This window comes from Podarcis raffonei, chromosome 5 (genome assembly GCF_027172205.1).
Source record: "Podarcis raffonei isolate rPodRaf1 chromosome 5, rPodRaf1.pri, whole genome shotgun sequence".
NCBI lineage: Eukaryota > Metazoa > Chordata > Lepidosauria > Squamata > Lacertidae > Podarcis > Podarcis raffonei.
The window spans coordinates 5943984-5964214 of NC_070606.1; the positions used below are offsets into that span (position 1 = coordinate 5943984).

The 20231-nt window shown below is 42.8% G+C and overlaps 1 protein-coding gene across 2 annotated transcripts in view; it reads right to left on the reverse strand.

Annotated features, from left to right (window-relative positions):
• SEMA3A (semaphorin 3A) overlaps positions 1-20231 on the reverse strand; it is a 190362-nt gene that overhangs the window by 106012 nt on the left and 64119 nt on the right. For both annotated transcript variants that reach the window (XM_053387699.1, XM_053387697.1), the window contains exons 2-3: positions 19352-19509; positions 12675-12737 (exon numbers count right to left, since the gene is read on the reverse strand). In XM_053387699.1, the coding sequence (XP_053243674.1) occupies positions 12675-12737; positions 19352-19509 (221 nt within the window). The remainder of the gene's footprint in view (positions 1-12674; positions 12738-19351; positions 19510-20231) is intronic.

Below are 20231 nucleotides of genomic sequence, written 5' to 3' on the forward strand. Positions count from 1 at the left end.
CAGATAAAGTTCCAAAGTTCTCTAGTGAGAACAAGAACCACCCTAAACCAAAGAATGAAATTTTAGCGATGGAGTTTCTTGCCAACAGTCACCACTTGAAAATTCGTATGTCTTTCTCGGCAACAAAATCTCTCTATTTATTATTAAGCGGCTCTCAATATTTGTATATCAAACAGATATACACCGCCTGAGCAAACAATGAAAAGGTATATAAAATAAAAACTTAGGAGCCAAGCACAGAAGGATTTAAAAAACAAAACACAAAAGGTACATAATGCTGATTACATTATATTACACAGATTTCTCCCCCTAGACGATTACAAAAATAAAGTCCACCCATCTGTCAAAACACCTGCACTGTATATGGGGAAAAAATAAAACAGAACTAGGTGTTTTCACTAGATTCTAGTCATTCTCTTTTTCTCCATAAGCTTGGAAATTACACATTTAGGCATTAATGACTGGAAGAGTATTGCATTTATTCTGAAGCAAGAACTGCCATTTCTTCTTATCAGAACCATTATCAGAACCATTTAAATATTCACTTCTGCTATTTAAAAATAAGTGAATGAACCCACTTGCATAACCTTACAAGCATCTGGAAATCTAAGGGCTTTTATATATGAACAGTAGCTCATGGACTGAAAGTGGGAGACTGAATGTTGGAAGGCTTCCCCACAACTCCAGAAAACTTCGCAGATATACAAAAGTATACAAAAAGTAGCTTTTTAGTGCAGCCTTTCGCCAACATGCTAATTCTTAGATGGCAGGGAGGGTGTTCCTTCTTGTGTTCAAGTAATTATTACCACCCTCTACCACTCCCTCTAGGGGACGCGGGTGGCGCTGTGGGTAAAAGCCTCAGCGTCTAGGACTTGCCGATCGAAAGGTCGGCGGTTCAAATCCCCGCGGCGGGGTGCGCTCCCGTCGCTCGGTCCCAGCGCCTACCAACCTAGCAGTTCGAAAGCACCTCCGGGTGCAAGTAGATAAATAGGGACCGCTTACCAGCGGGAAGGTAAACGGCGTTCTGTGTGCTGCGCTGGCTCGCCAGATGCAGCTTGTCATGCTGGCCACGTGACCCGGAAGTGTCTCCAGACAGCGCTGGCTCCCGGCCTATAGAGTGAGATGAGCGCACAACCCTAGAGTCTGTCAAGACTGGCCCGTACGGGCAGGGGTACCTTTACCTTTACCACTCCCTCTACCTGCAACTTCAAGTAACATGGAGGAGGAGGAGGATGAAGAAGAAGAAGAAGAGGAAGAGGAAGAGGAAGAGGAAGAAGAAGGAGGAGGAGGAGGAGGAGGAGGAGGAGGTGGAGGAGGTGGTGGTTGATGGAGAGACAGGCTACAGCTGACTCTCCTGTGTTTGAAAATAGCCACTTACATAGCCTAGCGAACTGGCCACACAATGAGCAGTGTCAGGGCTTCTTAGGTATGTATCCCACTAAGTCACACTCATGTTCTTTAGAATAAATGGATGATGTCAAGTCCAGTGATTTCAGAGGGTTGGATTCAACTAAAGAGTTGTGCTAGTGGATACCAAGGCAAGGAGTCTCATTGGTGCAATGAGGCTTTTACCTCTCCCCCTGTGTGCCCTCCTGCCACCCCGCCACCCAAACTGGCTCCGGAGAGTTGGCAGAATAAGAGAGTACAATGTGTGTGCTGGTGAATGTTTCATATTCATTATGTGTGTTAGCTGTCTGTGTTATTTGTCCTTTAAAAACAACATGTTAAATAGTATTTTTCTGCCTGTTGAAACAAAAAAGCAAAGGAGAAGAAGCATGTCATGGAGATGGCTAAGCCAAAACCTTCCTCCTTAACCTGTAGGGGTTTTATTGTGGGGTTTTATTCAATCCTGGGGGAGCCCCTGCCAGCAGGCTTAAGTGATACAACCAAACAAAGGTCATATGAGAGACAGAAAGAGAAAACACTAAAATGAGCCCAGTAGCCAACATGAATTCAGTGAGGCTGGTTTTGAGGCAAGATCAGAGCACACCTGCATCATTCAATAAATGAGTTTCACCATAAAATAATGTACCACTATGAGCTTTCTATCAGAACCTCTCTCTCCTCCTCAGAGAAAATCATGTCTGTTGCTGTGTTGTATTATGTACATTGATTTATTTTTTGGAGTTAAGAATAGGACTGGGATAAATTGTGTTCGCTGAGCCCGTATTTTATACAGTCTGTATATGATGTTTGTTTGTTAATGTGAGGTGTGATATGCCTAATAAAGGATTTTGAATTCGAATTCAAAATCATGTGCAGCTTTGGCCTTAAAGAGCTGGAAACATAGCTAAAATGGCGAACAAAAGGGAATGGTTAAATAGACAGTGTGAAACATTCAGCCCTCTTAGGAATGACATTACTCTTAAGCATGATGAGTATTGTCAAAAGGGAAGTAACAAAAGTGATAAACACAAAATTAGATTTCCTCTTTCTCTTGGAACGTCTCCCTGCTGACGGGGTGTGGACATTGATAAGGTATTTTTAGTAGCCTAGCACATCCCATTTCAAGTCTTGTTATCTCTCTGATTAAGTGTTCATTGACCAGAGAGACTCGAGTTATCTTTCTGATTTCTTGATAGAACAGAGTTCATGGGAAGAATTAGATTTCTTTCCTCTAAAGATACTACCCAAAGCCAATTTTAAATGCATGCTGTTAAACAGAGACAGAGAATATACGTAGAAGAGAACCAGTCTGAAAAAGAAATTGTGGAGTATCCAGAGGCTTAAGGTAAAATGATAATTTCACACAAGCCACCTATGTAGAGATGGAGATTTTTTTTCTAGCTGGTGGGTCATTTTAACAGCTTCCCAGTCCCCACCCCATGTGGGCCATTTTGACCAGTGGGTGGGCTAACAACCTGTCAATTGCCTGATTCCACAGCTCCACCACTGGACTCCAATGACTGGACTATAGGCTTTTCAGATGATTAGAAAAGTCCCAAGAAGGTTTCCTCAAAGCAGTCCAAAACCCACTGCCTAGAAAAAGTCAACCACTGCAGAAAAATGTACTGGCCCTTTAATTGGTCAGACGCACCATGGGTACAGTGGAAGGGCACTTCCATCTTGACTCTCTTGCACTGACCATGAAACAGGCAGCCGCTCCTAGACACTGCAGGTGCAATCTACATTTTCTTCTTCAGCTACAGGATTGCTAACCATGGTCCTGAACCAGCACCTTGGTCCTTGTCCAAGGTCCTGCTGATGTCAATGTTGCTTAGGCTATCACTTTCTCTTGGTGGTGGACATCACCATGGATCACAGTATGGCCACCGAAAAGGCCCTGCCTATTGTGCTGACCAACCTGATAGATCTTACTAATTAGCCCATGAACATGGCCTCCATGGCCAGTCTTAGCTTAGAATGAGGTTATTTGAAAGACCACTCAAACCTATGTGGGGTTTGAAGGTTGTTGTTGTTTAGTCATTTAGCTGTGTCCGACTCTTTGTGACCCCATGGACCAGAGCATGCCAGGCACTCCTGTCTTCCACTGCCTTCCGCAGTTTGGTCAAACTCATGTCGGTAGCTTCGAGAACACTGTCCAACCATCTCATCCTCTGCCATCCCCTTCTCCTTGTGCCCTCCATCTTTCCCAACATCAGGGTCTTTTCCAGGGAGTCTTCTCTTCTCATGTGGTGGCCAAAATATTGGAGCCTCAGCTTCAGGATCTGTCCTTCCAGTGAGCACTCAGGGCTGATTTCCTTCAGAATGGAGAGGATTGATCTTCTTGCAGTCCATGGGACTCTCAAGAGTCTCCTCCAGCACCAGAATTCAAAAGCATCAATTCTTTGGTCCTTCTTTATGGTCCAACTTTTACTTCTATACACCACTACTGGGAAAACCATAGCTTTAACTATACAGACCTTTGTCGGTAAGGTGATGTCTCTGCTTTTTAAGATGCTGTCTAGGTTTGTCATTGCTTTTCTCCCAAGAAGCAGGCGTCTTTTAATTTTGTGACTGCTTTCACCATCTGGAGTGATCATGGAGCCCAAGAAAGTAAAATCCCTTGCTGCTTCCTTTTCTTCCCACCAGCAATTTAATTTGTGCCTAGAAATGCACTGACAATCAGTGCTGCGGGCACAGAATTGGTGATGTATGTTTTGTTGCACAAACAAGGAATCAGTACCTGAAGCTTTTTTCAAACAGGGTCACAACCAGTGAATCAGTCAGAGCTGATTAACAGCAGCCTTGGTAACAGATGCCACCTGCAACTCAACAGATAGTGCCAAAATCAGGAGCACCCACATGGGTCTTCTGGGAGAGTGCAGCTTCACACATATGCAGCCTTCCCTGTCCATACAGATCATCATCCCTCACTGTAGAACATTCATCTTATCTAGGTTAAGTCAGGTTGTTTGCCCTCATACACCCCCAAAGTGGAGACGTTTGTTCACAGTTTCCATAGTCTCCCAAGAAATAGCTGGAGGTAAATAGAGGTAGAGTAGCATGGTCATCTGCATACTTCTCTCAGTGGCTTCAGGTAGATGTTACAAACCATGGGGGAAGAGTCAGAACTCTAAGGCACCCAAAAGGTCAATGAGGCAGAACAGGAGTTCCCCAGTACCACCTTTGGGGGTATGTCCCTCCAGAAGGGTCTGCACCATGTCCTCAAAACCTACCCTGAATAGGTGACTCAGAAGGAGTCCATGGTTGCTGAGGGGTTCAGGAGAACCAACATGGTTACAGTAACCCTGACCATTCCCCAGCATATGTCACCCACCAGGGCTGTTTGGTCCCCAAACCAGGCTGGAGACTAGCTTGAAACAGATCCAAATAATCAGGATCAGCCAAGCCCACCTAGCACTGAGAAACCACCACCTTTCCTAGAATCTTATTCAAGAATTGTACTAGGCAATAATTATCCAGAGCCAAAGGACCCATTTTTTCCCCAAAGGAAGATTTAACTACTGACATCTTAAGCAGGGGGAGCCATGTCCTCCCTCAGAGAGGCATTGATCACATTGTAAGCCCAGTCCTAGTGGATTTAAATATCAAAGAAGTGCATGGATCCCTAGGGCAGGGGGTTCTTGGGATTGGCTTTTGCAGATCCCTATCTGATCTCATCCTCTGGCTGAAATCTCAACCTGCATCAGGCCTAGGTGGGATAGTAAACCTCAGATCAGTATTAAAAGGTGGCACTTGCTATTAAGAAGCAACACCTGTTAATAAGGCAGACACAGCTCCTGTCGGCCTGTTATATAGGCCTATAAACCATTTATAAATCAGCCAATCTTTGAAGTTCCAGTTCAGATCATTCATGTCCTGTAAAGATTTCCAGCTGCAGCCATTTGTGATAAATGAACTTCAAAGTTCTCAGTCAAAAGTGGAGAGGGAATGTCGATGAAGGACGTGTTGAAAGGACACGACAGATTGCTGGAACTATAAGAGGTAGTTGCTTAGCAATGTGTATACGTTGTCAACAAACATACCACAGAAGCTCAGGCTGTGAAACTGCATGTGGCCCACTGCATGCATTCATTTTTTTTAAAAAGCTACTTTGATTTTGATTTTCCTTACCATCCCATAGGAAATACTAGAATGAAAACACCTTCACTGAAGGAAGTCTAAAATTTCCCTTCAATTAAAATCTGGCACACAGTATCGTTTGCGGAAACAAGCTTTGCCAAGTTGCTTTTTCAAACTTGCCTGTGTCACCCTTTACAGGATCTAGAGCACTGGAAATCAGTTAATCAGGAAGGGATTGTCTAAGTGAGGCAGGAAGCAATAGGTGGGTTTGGGTACAACAGAGACCAAGTTGTTCTGCCAGAAAAGTAGATAGGAAGGATCAATTTACCCTTCCTTAGCTCTCACATCTCCATTTTTTAAAAACAGAAAGTTTCCAAAAATCTGAAATGTCTTTTCCCCTCTCTGTGCTTTTTATTATAGGCTATTTCAACATGTGAAATCAACACACCACCACGAGACTCTGATTATTATAGAAAATCTTACAAGTTCTACACCCTTACTTTGGTTATTATTTTCATACCCAAAACAGCAGGCGGGGAAATCTATGAAGTGCCTCTAGAGGGAAGTTCTGGGGCAACAGAATTACCAGCTGCACTTGGTCAAGACTGAACCAAGAGATTACTTAAATGTGAACAGAATCCTCTTGCATGATCAGGGTCTCTAAGGAGTTACTTGTGTTCAAAGGAACATGTGTAGGAAGTGAATGCAGATCTTCCCTGAGCAATACAGGAAAGACTTGAGGAGGCATAATGGTTGCAAAGGCGTTGGCTTGCACACCCCTAGCCACACTTTGGATGCTTGCATGTTCAGGCAACACACCTCGTAATAATTAAAAATGGAATCCAAGCCCTCTGTGGATAGGAAGCAATACCTATACTCATCTTGGGAGCAACCTGTTGTGAGCAGCAAACCGAAATAGTTTGGAACAGCAATTTCTCAATGAAATATAGTCACAAGAAGATTTTTAAGAAGCCGGTCATCAATACATGACAAGCCAGGAGAGGACACCAAAGTATAGTTAATATTTCAAATATGAAAAAGAGCAAACCTTTTAAAGAGGTTTCCTTTTGCTCTACTGATTGCCAAATAATCTCTAAAACATGCTAGAACCCAAAACTAAGACTTTGTCAAAAATGTATAACTTGCTGCTGAAATGGAATACTCAGGATGAGACGGTTAAATCTGTAATGATTAAGTGGGCACAAGACGTTGGACACAATATTATGTTTGCTGACTGGGAACAGTTGTGGACCACCGGGATTAAATTTACGGCATGTAATGCCTTAAGAGAAAATATTATGAAAATGATATACAGGTGGTACATGACCCCAGTCAAGGTTGCAAAAATCTATCATTTGCCCGATAACAAATGTTGGAAATGTAAGGAAAATGAAGGTACATTCTTTCACCTTTGGTGGACGTGCCCCAGGATTAAGGCTTTCTGGGAAATGATATATAATGAATTGAAAAAGGTATTTAAATATACCTTCTTGAAGAAACCAGAGGCCTTTCTCTTGGGCATGGCCGGCCAAGTGGTGCCAAAGAAGGACAGAACTTTTTTTATGTATGCTACAGCAGCAGCAAGAATACTCATCGCAAAGTATTGGAAGACGCAAGATCTACCCACTCTGGAAGAATGGCAGATGAAACTGATTGACTGTATGGGATTGGCAGAAATGACGAGCAGAATCCGTGACCAGGGAGAAGAGTCGGCAGAAGAAGATTGGAAAAAATTTAAGGACTATTTACAGAAATATTGTAAAATTAAGGAATGCTGAATGATGTTGGATTGAAATTGAGTGGTTTCTAGCTGTAATGATATAAAGGAATATGGATGGGAAAAAAAGGGTTTGGATAGAAAATAAGGTGATATTATAAGCTGTAATGCTTTAAGGTAAGGATTTGCTGAACAAAGAATTTAAAAGGGAATACAAGAAGGGGAGGTATGAGGAGGTCAGAGAAATATGTTATTGAAAAGATTGTATTTTGAACTATATGTCTTTTTTAAAAAAAAATTTTTGTTTTTTGTTTGTATAAAAAATTGAAAATCCTAATAAATATCTTTAAAAAAAATAAAAAAAATAATCTCTAAAACATGAAGAATCACTGGTGGGATTTTAAGCACAACTTCATTCCTATGTTGTTGTTGCTGCTGGTGGTGTCTTTTTTTAAAAAAAGCTGTTTTTCTTTGATGAATGTGAGGCTATCTCTGGAAACAAATACCTGTCGTTGTTCCCATAAATAAAATAATGAGCACTCACACTATACATTGTGGGTTCCCTTTGCGGGATCACTCATGGTGCTACAGTTCCCAGGGAGCTTACTGGCAAACAGGGGCTGGCTTGCCTCTCAGTGTTAATTTTTGGAGGTTCACGCCCAGCCTCAGTAATCAAGTTTCTTGCTGGGAGGTGGGGCCAGCCCCATTTATAAATAGGGGGTGGAGCTGACAGTAGCCAGGCAGTCGGATCTGGAAATTCACCCTCCCTACCACCCTTTGTTTAATGTTTCTTGTTTGCAGGTTAACTTTTTCTTCCTGTTTAGCTGGCGCTTCTGCGGTTTTTGACTGGTTGCTGTTGAAGAACCGGGAAGAAATTTTCCTGCATTGGCAGGTTTTGTCTTCCCCGTCGTAATTTGTCACAACTTTGGCTGTTATGGCCTTGGGTGGAATCGTTTAGTCTTTTCTTCCCTATATTGGGGGGGGGTGAAGAGGTGATTCACCCCCCTGCGTCTGCGGTTCCAGGGTCCCCTCTTAAAGGGGTTATATATATGGGTGTCACTGGCCATACACCGAAAGGTCATCAGTGAACTACCCTGCGTGCGGGGATATGGGCTGGGCTGCCTGCTACACTTACGTCTGGCAGAGCACCCCCATATCCCATTTACCCTAATGAGCCCCAGCTCCCCCTGGCTGGGGGGCTGGGAGGGATACACGCCCAAGCCCTAAGCCAAGGTGTTCCTACCTTCAGAAGTTTAATAAAGCTGTGGCCTAATTTTAATTCCATATACGTTGTCAGAGTCTTTATTCCTTCCTTATGATCCCTGGGGGCTGGGGCTGTCGCTGCCTGGTTGCACAATAGCCTACAGGCAGTAAAATGCACCCCTTATATTCATATCTTCCATTCACAACCCAAGCATTAAAACAGATTCTCTCAATACACAGATTCAGATCTCTAAGGTATAATAGCACTAGTTAACAATGGCTGTTTCATGCCCCTTCTGTTTTGGGTGTTTCGCTTTAGATCCATGTTGTGCAACAGAACACAATTGTGCATTCAGCTCTGCCCCTTCTCTTGTCCATTGGGTTGGCTTCATAGCAACCTACCCCATTGGTAACTCACAGAGGGTGCAAGGTACAATTTTCTTTTAGGAACTGGCTGCCTTCTGGTACCCTATAGGATGGCCCGACGTTCCTCTCCTTCATTAAATTGCAAAATGTTCCCTGTTGTGCAACATGCTGCACACCCCATTTGTTGTTCTGCACTTTCTGAGTGTCAGGCAGTGCAACTGGCTCTAAACCAGAACTCGTTTGGGGGGAGGAGCATTGAGCGTTTGAGCTCACAGAGTCAGCTCATATATTCATCAACTGATCACCAACAGTATAGCAATCAAGGGTAGATAAAGCAGGTGGCAAGCAGGCATTTGTGAACCAGATTGTGGTCTTCCACATACAGTGGATCCCAGAAATAATCTCAGCATTTAAAAAATGACCTTAAAAGCCATGATATAAAGAAATATTCAAATGTATCATATATCATTTTTACACTCTTAACAAAACACTATTTACAAATGATCCATAAAGAAATCCAGAGTTGTAAAGATATAGTTTCTTTTATGTTAGAATTCTACTTCTATCTGATATACATAGGAGAACATTGCCAAGAGCTCTGAAATTTGGCAACTCTCCAGAAAAGAACCCACCTACAGCAAGGTCTGTATTTCAAATCTCACATTATTATGGGACCAGGAGAAATAGCCATACATTTGAATATTTCATTCTAGTTGCAAAAGTTTCATTTGTGGGACAAAAATTTAAAATACTTGCAGGAGTCTAAACAAACAAAAAGCATGTGTTGGGAATCACTCATAGATACCAAGCCTAGAAATTTGTGTTCTCGGCATAGGACTTATTCCCTCATTGTCTGCTTGCATTTCTTTTGCCAAAGTTTGTGTTCCTTGGAGATGGTCACAGGCATGTGTACAAACCCAGGGCATGCAAAGACAAGAAGGTGCAGTACAGAGGAATGCACCTTTAATCAAAATTATCTGTGTGTGCAGAATTCCCTCCCCTCAATCCACAAGAGGACTATTTTTATTTGCCTTGCCTTCCCTCTCCCCTCAAAAATGTAAGCTGATGGTGATTCTCCCTAGTTATCAATCTGCAGTACAATTCTGGCATGCTACATGTCAAGACCTCAGACTATATCAGTTTCATGGTCCTGTGTGATTGACACTGAAGCGTAGAAAGAACCATTTGGACTCCAGCAGAGTGAAAATACAGCCTACAATCCAATACAGTTACAAAAGAAACCTTTAGTCTCAGGTCATGTTTGAGGTGACCGGTGGGGTTTGTATACACGACATACAGTTAATATTCATTTCATATAAGCAGCACAGCTGTTGCAGCTGGCCTATTGCTAGGGAATTTGAATTTTCAGTATGATGGAATTGGTTGTGCCTTGAGATTAATAATCACATAGTTTAAAATAAAAATGGCTATAAAAAAAATAAAGAACTTGATTTATAAAGTTCTAGGCAATCACAAGAGTGCAATATCTGCTATCCTGATAAGGATATGCTGGTACTAATATGAAACATACACACACACACACACACACACAAACAAACAAACCCATGTACGGTATTCTCTCCTTAATGAAAGCCCACTGAGATTTCCTTGATCATCTATATGGGTTTCTGAAGTTGTGCCAACAGAAAGGAGCACATACAAAGTAATTCCCAAAACTGTCTTCAGTGATTTTGAAAAACTATCATCATATTTTACTTCCCCCTTGAAAACCCTATGGTTGAAGTAGAGTTCATTTCTAGTATTTCTAAAGTCTAGCTAGCCCAATAAAAAGCATCACCTGACTTGACTAGATTTTTATGGCAACTGCAACAGTAGAAACATGTTGAAGACGACAGACAGTATACAATGGTGCCATTCAGCGGATGGCAAGATCTCCATCAGCGGACCAGAAAGGGAAGCAATTTTTGGTGATCTCCCCCTCTTCCCAACAGCTTTCAAAACCCCTCACTCCAAATCTGCTTCAGAGGACTGAGGGGTCCCCAGAGCATATTTGGGTGTGAGTCTTCATAGAGCTACAGAGGAAGGCACAATAATCACAAAGCGTGTTCTCCTTCATGAAGAGCACGTGTTGTGGTGGGGGCTAGCAAGACACCCCGCTGTTGCTGGGCGGGAAAGAGTTTGGCCACCATTAGCAGAGGGCTGGCTGTTGCTGGGGTGTATTATATGTTGCCATTTTTTGATTGACAACCCTAGTCTTTAAATGCCCTGCACGCAGCGTTGAGCTTCCTCTTTTCGTTGCGCACATCAGATCACCCGTCCTCCCTCCCTATTTTAGGCTGTTCGCTTGACCTTGCTATGCCTGTCATGCAGTCGTCTGCTTTGGGGGCAGGGGCCTGGTAGGAATTTTGTCTATTTGGCTGATTGGCTAGTGCCATTTGGTTTTTGCCTACTGCGTAGCAAAACCTTACAACTTGTAAGGTTGCGTTTAGGCATTGGTTTGGGAATAGGTTGGTGGAGGGGTATGGATTTGGCTGTGCCTGCCCCTCCAAAATGCTGCTGCTGCTGCAAGGGTTTTCTGTTAAAGGAACCCAGGGGCTCGCTATGCTTTTGTCCGAACCCTGTCAAGGGGCTAGGGCCACGCAAGAGCCCCAGGGAGCATTTGGGGAGAGGTGAGACATGGTTCCCAGTCCCGTCTCTCTCCCTGGGTGTCTTACCCTTGCTGACTTTGCAGCCATGCGAATGTCAGACTGTCCCCGTGTGGGGTCAGATAGTCCCAACCAATGTCTAAGCAACCACTCACATTGCTTGTAATTTAATAAAGTTGTGGCCAATATTATGCCAAAAACCTTAAACAAAAATAATGTGTCACTTGTGTTTTATTGGGGGTTGTCTTGGGGACCTCGACATGCAACAAACAGCATCTCTTCCTATTCTGCCTTACCGTCAGTTGAGCAACATTATTGGATGCAGCCCATATGTCATAAAGATTAAGTGTGTGATGGCATGGAATTGAACGTAAACATTCTGTTCTCCAGCTTCAACTTGGGCAATTTAAAAAAAACATCTTCCTCTGTCTTAGTCCTGCTAAAATTCCTGTTATTTTAACCTCTCTCTCTCTCTCTTTTAATAAGAGAATATATGGAGAGAGGCCATTGTTCACTGGAGACCAGGTTAAGGGTAGTGAACCCATTTTCACTTATGACCTGAGATACTATTGGGATGCGGACCTCCAGCGGTTGACATTATGAATATTTTAGTGAATTTTAGTGAATATTTTAGCTCCGTTCTCCCTTCAGCTATTGCAAACACAGTGATTTCCCTTTTGGCCTATATGGAATGTATTCATTTTCTGTATGGTTAGTAAATGTCCCACATCTTTTTTCCCACTCAATACTCCTACAATTTGCAACCAGGTTTCTCTCCAATAGATCATATGGAAGGGATGAGGAAATGGGGGAGGAAAATGAAGGCCTAAAATAACTGTTTTCATTTTCTTTCTTTCTTCTTTTTTTAGAAAAAAAAATCACAATGGAAGGGGGGGGGAATTAACATCACTTAGGCATCAATGTGTTCCTGTCAGGGAAGACTCCTGAGACCTTCCTGGCAACTTCTTGACATTAATGAGGTTTATTGCATTCACAATGGTCTGTCTATTCAGCACACACTGCAGATTGAGGGCCTCAGTCATTACAGAAATGAGGTCAAACTTTTTAGATTCCTTAAATAAGGGGACAATTATATGCTCATTCCCTTATATGTAAGCCTACCTTCACAGGTTTACATGGGAAGAAAGAAAAAAACTGCATTTACACAAACCTAGCACAATGAAGCAATTCTTAAATAAAAGGGTAAAAGGGGGGAAAGAATCACAAGCTTTAAAATTTAAAAAGATGAGAGTTCATGAAATATTGACTAGCTTTACAAAGGACAGGAGAAAAGAGCGAGGCAGATTTGTACTTACCAGAATATCTTTTCCGGCCCACTGGCATTCGTCCCTCCGGGTATGAGATACAGGCCAAACAATCTAAAGATGTAACATAAAAATCACTTTAGGTCATTTCACGCTCCAACAATTGAGAATTGTGCATAATGTCCCCCAAATGCCGGTCACCTACGATCTCTCTCTCTCTCTCCCTCACACTTTTCTTATGCCTTATCGATATCAGTATTTCTCCATATCAGATTGCTATTGCTGTTGTACAGCAGAAAATATCATTGCACATGTTGTCATTTCTCTTTGTCTTCTGCTGGCTTTCATCTAAAGCGAAGGCCCTGGAGTCATGTAAATATAGTTCAAACCAGATTTCAAATCAGAAACCGGAGCACTATGTCAGAAGCAGCAAAGCCCAGGCCAGCTTCTCAGCCCATGTCTCGTAGCCACCCCAAGGTAGAACTCTACCTCAAGTGGCAGGTAGCTGAGGCACCCCAACATTATGCTGAATTGTGGCTCTTTGTCATCCATCGTTCACCATTAACCTCCGAGGCTAAAAAGGGGAACCAGAAGAAGTCAACAAAAAAACGGAGGAGTTCTGAAGACTGATGAATTAATGCTGTGTGTATTAAAGATTGTATATAGGCAGATCACCATACTATACACATATAACAAACTGAAAGTTATGTTTCTAAATATTTCTTTTGTTTTCTGTTAACCTAGCAAAGCTTAAATACAAGACAATAGTAATTAGGTAGGGTTGTCCACCATTTAAAACAACTAGCAAGGCTGTGAGGCCCTGAATTCTATCCCTGAGTGGGCCTGTCCCTGGTTGTTTAATGGCTTTTCCATGTTCAGAAGGAATCTCAGCTACTGGAACAAATAAGGGTCAGCCATTACCCCCAGACCCTGCCTGCAGACTCCCAGAGGCATACAATTGGTCGCCTCTGGAAACTGGATGTTCAGCAAGAGGGAGCAGATGCACTAAGGCCATTCTGATACTCATCGTGACCCATGGCTTTGGTGCCAATAATTCTACTGAGATTCACAATCTCAACCTCAGATTGCGTTCCTTATTAGTTCTTCTGGAACATCCATTTCGTCTTCTACAGCAAAAGCCCAAAGACCCTCATAGTGAATTATTCATGTATTTCAAAAAGCTTTTAGGAATTGCCTATAGAATAAAACATGATCTTCCAATAATGCCAGGCTAAGATTCAGTTGGGAGCCTCAGATAATGCAATATGAATGGGAACATGACTGGATCGTAACCTTCGTTTTAAAACAGTTTCCTGACAAAGCAGGAGAAGGTTTATTTAGAAAAATATGGCAGATTAAGGCAAAATTAGGAGGGAAAATATACAAAGTTCAGAGCTTCAGTCTGGATTTTTTATGAGCTTGAATATGTCTGATAAAATGCTTGAATACAAACAATAGGCGTTTGTAAACCTATGAAATGAGATTCAAAATTCCATGAGAAGAGACTCTCTCAAAAATTTGTGCTTTGATTCCTGGCTAAAGAAGTGCTGAGACAGGTGAATAGGAAGGTGGGTGAGTGAAGAAGAATGAACGAACTGTGAGCTGGAAAATATAAAGTCTTCTGATCCAGCTAAGGAATCTACCCGCACAAGGAGCCTTACACACATGCAGCAAATTGGGATACAGGTCTGTATCATTATCCACATTGGCTGGACGCATGTTTCAATAAGGAAAAGAACAGGCATCTCACACTGCCACAAAATGTGGCTTAGATGGTTTTAAAAGGATTACACAAATTCACAGAGCATAGGCATGTTGATAGCTGTTAGCCATTAAAATATTCAGCTGATTTCTTTTCCTTCTCATTCCATTTTTATCAGAATTCTGGATATCACACCATTTGCCCATTTCCACATTTAAAGGTAAAGGTAAAGGTACCCCTGCCCGTACGGGCCAGTCTTGACAGACTCTGGGGTTGTGCGCCCATCTCACTTAAGAGGCCGGGGGCCAGCGCTGTCCGGAGACACTTCCGGGTCACGTGGCCAGCGTGACGAAGCTGCATCTGGCGAGCCAGCGCAGCCCATGGAAACGCCGTTTACCTTCCCGCCAGTAAGAGGTCCCTATTTATCTACTTGCACCTGGGGGTGCTTTCGAACTGCTAGGTTGGCAGGCGCTGGGACCGAGCAACGGGAGCGCACCCCGCCGCGGGGATTCGAACCGCTGACCTTTCGATCGGCAAGCCCTAGGCGCTGAGGCTTTTACCCACAGCGCCACCCGCGTCCCATTTAATTTCCACATTTACATCTATGGTATATCCCATGCACCCCAGTGCGTGGTGTATGCCTGAAAGTGCCTGTTTTGTTCATGCACAGACCTTCCCCTTTCTCCAGGCTTCCAACCATCACCTCACAAGCACATAGAGTACTAAGTAGGTTATTGTGTGTTGTTGGTTTTTTTTAAAAACAACAACAACTGTCCAGCCATAGGAAGTGCTTGATGAACAGTTGCACATGCATTTGATGTCCATCATTCTTGTGGCACCTGCACTGTCAAAAACCCTCAAAAAATGCTGACCAGGATTTGTGCACCATCAGCAAACACAGGCTGAGGTATTTTGCAATGCTTCTCCACTTGTCTTTGCATGAAGCACCAAGCAGAATGGCAAGTTTAGGGCTGTGTGTCAAAGAACCAACTTCTGGCTTGATGCATGGTATCAAAAGAGCAGCACTAGCTGGGGAAGGAGAGAGAGAGCCCTCTCCCTGCAGAACAACAATTCCAGCACGGGGAAGTTAACACATGACTTCCTCCCTTCCAATGCCTTCTAGCTTTTACAAACTTAACACATCCTTGTACCATCCCATGTGTTGCATGATAGATGTACAGCCATTATTTTCACAAGGTTTCTGGGAGGATGGGACAGAGGAGTTGCAAGCCCAACCCATTTCATTCCAAGGGTCTTTGATACCTCAGCGGTTTCACTGTGAGATTCACAAAAGACTGAGCAGGGGTGGAGAGTGAAACTGGCAAGATTATTGCTGTTGTTTCCTTGTTGTTGTTGTTGTTTAGTCGTTTAGTTGTGTCCGACTTTTCGTGATCCCATGGACCAGAGCACGCCAGGCACTCCTGTCTTCCACTGCCTCCCGCAGTTTGGTCAGACTCATGTTTGTAGCTTCGAGAACACTGTCCAACCATCTCGTCCTCTGTTGTCCCCTTCTTCTTGTGCCCTCCATCTTTCCCAACATCAGGATCTTTTCCAGGGAGTCTTCTCTTCTCATGAGGTGGCCAAAGTATTGGAGCCTCAGCTTCAGGATCTGTCCTTCCAGTGAGCACTCAGGGCTGATTTCCTTCAGAATGGATATGTTTGATCTTCTTGCAGTCCATGGGACTCTCAAGAGTCTCCTCCAGCACCATAATTCAAAAGCATCAATTCTTCGGCGATCAGCCTTCTTTATGGTCCAGCTCTCACTTCCATACATCACTACTGGGAAAACCATGGCTTTAACTATACGGACATTTGTTGGTAAGGTGATGTCTCTACTTTTTAAGATGCTGTCTAGGTTTGCCATCGCCTTTCTCCCAAGAAGCAGGCGTCTTTTAATTTCGTGACTGGTGTCACCATCTGCAGTGATCATGGAGCCCAAGAAAGTGAAATCTCTCACTGCCTCCATTTCTTCCCCTTCTGTTGTTTCCTTAATAGTTCCTTAATAAATAACCTAGAAAGAAAACCCTAGAATAGGCTTTCTGATGCTGCCCAAGTCCCACTCTGGTACTAAAAAAACATGCACTGCAAGTTTGTGGTCTCCTTTCCCTTTCCACTAAAGGGAAAGCAACAAAAGCAACAATCTTCCCAGAAAGAACATGTCTCAGGTATGCCCAGCTGTGCCAAACAGGGACAAAAGTTGGTGTGGCTGTAGAAGATATTCTGAACTAGATGGAGCTTTGATTTGAATGATGCTACAGAATCAGACCAAACCTCCACAGAAGCCTCTTTCCAACAGTTGCCAACTAGATGCAAACAGAAAGCCCTTATCAAAGATGAAGGTCCTTTGTCCCCATCATCTGGTATTCTATCTATGTCCATCAGTAAACATACGCTCTGTGAATTTGTCTATTCATGATCAAGAACTACAAGTTGTATGTGAAGAGATGTGGCTCACAGCTCATGTGTGAATTTACCACCGGTTCTCACAACTTAGAAGAACAGGTTTCCTCCCCTCCCATAGCAGCATGCTCTCTCTTTTTAATCATTCCAGATGTTTTCTGCATTGCACTGTGAATTCCACAGAACATCCAAATAAATAATCAGTTTCCTCTATGGTTTCCCAGCTTTGCCTTCATCTTGATCCTCAGAGAATACAGATGAATACCCTGAGTTACTACAGAGTAAAAGACTGATGTATTTATTGCCATCATTCAAGAAAGCAAACAGGCCAAAGGTCATACCAAGTCAGAAATAACACCCCGACATTGAAACTATACTTCTATTGTAATAAGGTTCATTTATAGATTCTGTAACTCTCTCTCACACAAACACACACATTTCAGTTCTTGACTGAAATGACATACAATTGCTGTATTTAAGCTGCATTTTAGCATGGGCTGAAGGGCTCATTAAAATATGTTAAATGATGGATGTCTTTTTTATGTTAAAGGGGGGGGGAGCACATATGCACCAAAGTGTACTGCTGAAACGTGCATCAGCTTCCAATTTAAATCTGCAACTTCAAGTAAAAGCCAGGTCTTCCATCATAAGAAAAGAGCTCTCTACCCATCCATCATGCGTCTATTAGTGCCCCATCGATTATGGTTTATTAACAGAAGGAACATATTACATGGAAGTGCCTGGTGTCAAGGAAGGGAGAAATGGAACAAGGGCTCATGATCCCTTTACGTAATCTGCTCTTTTCATCACCCTGGTCTTGTGTAATAAGGAATATTTAGAAGAAGATGCTCAAATATTAGCTGTTTTAAGCCAAGAGGTTGCAGTTGTCTTGAGCTAATCCTATTATTAAGGCTTCTGAATAGACATGCATATAGGATTGCACTATAGGGCCACATTCTTAAGCATACTACAGTGACAGCCCCACTGTACTCACCCAGTGGGATTTACTTCCAAATAAACATGTGCATATTGTGCTGTGGGGCTACTGATAATATTTTTGCATTCTGGAGGTTCCAAATGAGGGCCACAACAATTGAAAATGGCTTCCTTGCCACACACAAAATCTCCAGGAATTGAACTGGTATGCTTCTTCTCTTTTTTTTTTTTGGAACTGGTATGCTGACTAATGCATGCTGAATACCCATCTGTCACGGATGCTTTAGCTGAGATTCCAGCATTTCAGGGGGTTGGACTAGATGACCCTAGGGGTTACCTTCCAACTCTAAGATTGTATGAACATGATTAGCAACTTGTGCAACTATTAAAGCCACACGAATGATCCACTAGCCTGAGAATCAGCCCTTGTCATTCATATTTTGTTTAGCAGATGCTACAAATGAGGGCTAAGCCAATGAGGCAAACTCCGGCCCTCCAGATGTTTGGGACTACAATTCCCATCATCCCTGACCCCCGGAGTTTGCCTATGAATACAATAAGGGTGGTGAAATAGATTGTTTCGCTGTAACTGATACCTGATAGTCATACAAGTGGTTCACAAGATGACCAGACATCTTTGGAAATTTTAAAATTATTTAACTAAAGAGAAGACACACTTGTGTCTACTATTGAGCAGGAAAACTCCCAATGTATACTTGCTCTATCACTTCAGTTCCTTCTGGCCAAGCATGAAGATGAAGAATAACAGTGAGGAAGATATACAGATGAGACCTACCCCCCCCCCGAAAAGAAAGCAGGAACAGGTAAGCAATTTGTCATTCTGCTGTGAGATATATTTGCACAAATTCATATTTCAGATCCAGGTAGGGTGATCTGGGGAGAGGTAGAAGGAGAATAGGCTGGCATATGGCTTATCCACACAGGTACATAGGAAGGTCAGAGAAGATCAAAGGCATATTTTTTTAAAAAAACCTTTTTATGCTCTACTATATACAAAGAACAATGTTGCCATCACACATTTCCTTTGCCCTGTGTATCATGCCAGCGGTTGTACACGGGAGTTGGGCGTCCAAGGCAAGAATCACTTACTTCAAAAATCAGTGTTTAATTCTAGGCTTTATGTATGTCCAAAAACTGTATTCACGGATATGGAAATCTTTTTCCTAGATGCTGGTGTGTGGGAGCTGACTGTAGTTATTCACTATTGAAGGAAATACCGTATTTTTTGCTCTATAAGACTCACTTTTTCCCTCCTAAAAAGTAAGGGGAAATGTGTGTGCGTCTTATGGAGCGAATGCAGGTTGCGCAGCTATCCCAGAAGCCAGAACAGCAAGAGGGATTGCTGCTTTCGCTGCACAGCGATCCCTCTTGCTGTTCTGGCTTCTGAGATTCAGAATATTTTTTTCCTTGTTTTCCTCCTCCCAAAACTAGGTGCGTCTTGTGGTCTGGTGCGTCTTATAGAGCGAAAAATACGGTACACTCTGAGGACTTGGAGGCACTTCCATCCATTCTTAATTTATAGGTTGTATGCAGAAGAAATCTGCCCCTCCAGATGTTTTAGAATACAGCTCAACCCCAGCCAGCAAAGAGTCATGTTCCACAACATCTGGAGGGCACCAGGTTGGGAAAGGCTGTAATATAGCTAGATCAAACCTAACTTGAAAAGTACCTTTTGATATTCCTTGATGTTGACTAGGTTGAAAGAAAATATGTGATCCTTTGCTCCAACGAAGAGTCTACTTCGCTCCTCATCCAAAAGGAATGTGTGGTAACTGGAACTATTGATCAGTCCATGGAAAGTGATTATATTGTTGGATTCATACATTTCTGCAGGATGAAAGACAAGAAACTTTCAATTAATTTGATGAACAAAGACCTTATCTCTAATCTAAACAATCTTTATTTTAGCAGACTTTGTCAGAATATTGATGTTACTATGGAACGGTGATGCTTGAGACTGCTTTAGCTTTTAGTTCATTATTTTATTTACATCTTGCATTTTCTACTACGCTGTCTTAAAATCTGTGGCAAACTTGACGCTACCCGCACCCGCCGGTCTCTTGTGCTCCATTCTACATCATTGTTGCAGCAACCCCACTGCAGCCGAACTGGTCGTGCTACCCTAAAAGAGCCTCTCTTGTTATATTGCAAATCACGTGGGGTTTCTCAATAGGAAGGCAGACAGAAATTAACTACAGTACTCCCACCACCACTTAAAGCACTCGGTTTCCTCCAAATAATCCAGAACTGTGCTTTGGTCCCCAAAGAGCTTAAGAGATTAGTCCCCAGCAGCCTTAACAAAGTACAGTTCCCAGGATGCTTTGGGGAAAGTCAAGTGTTTTAAATGCATGGTGTGCATGTGACCTGTGTTGTCCATTCACACAAGTAATGCATGAGAAGAGTTTGTGGATTTCAACTCAGATACACCCAGCCCGAGGGACGCGGGTGGCGCTATGGGTTAAATCACAGAGCCTAGGACTAGCCAATCAGAAGGTCGGTAGTTCGAATCCCTGCAATGGGGTGAGCTCCCGTTGCTCCTGCCAACCTAG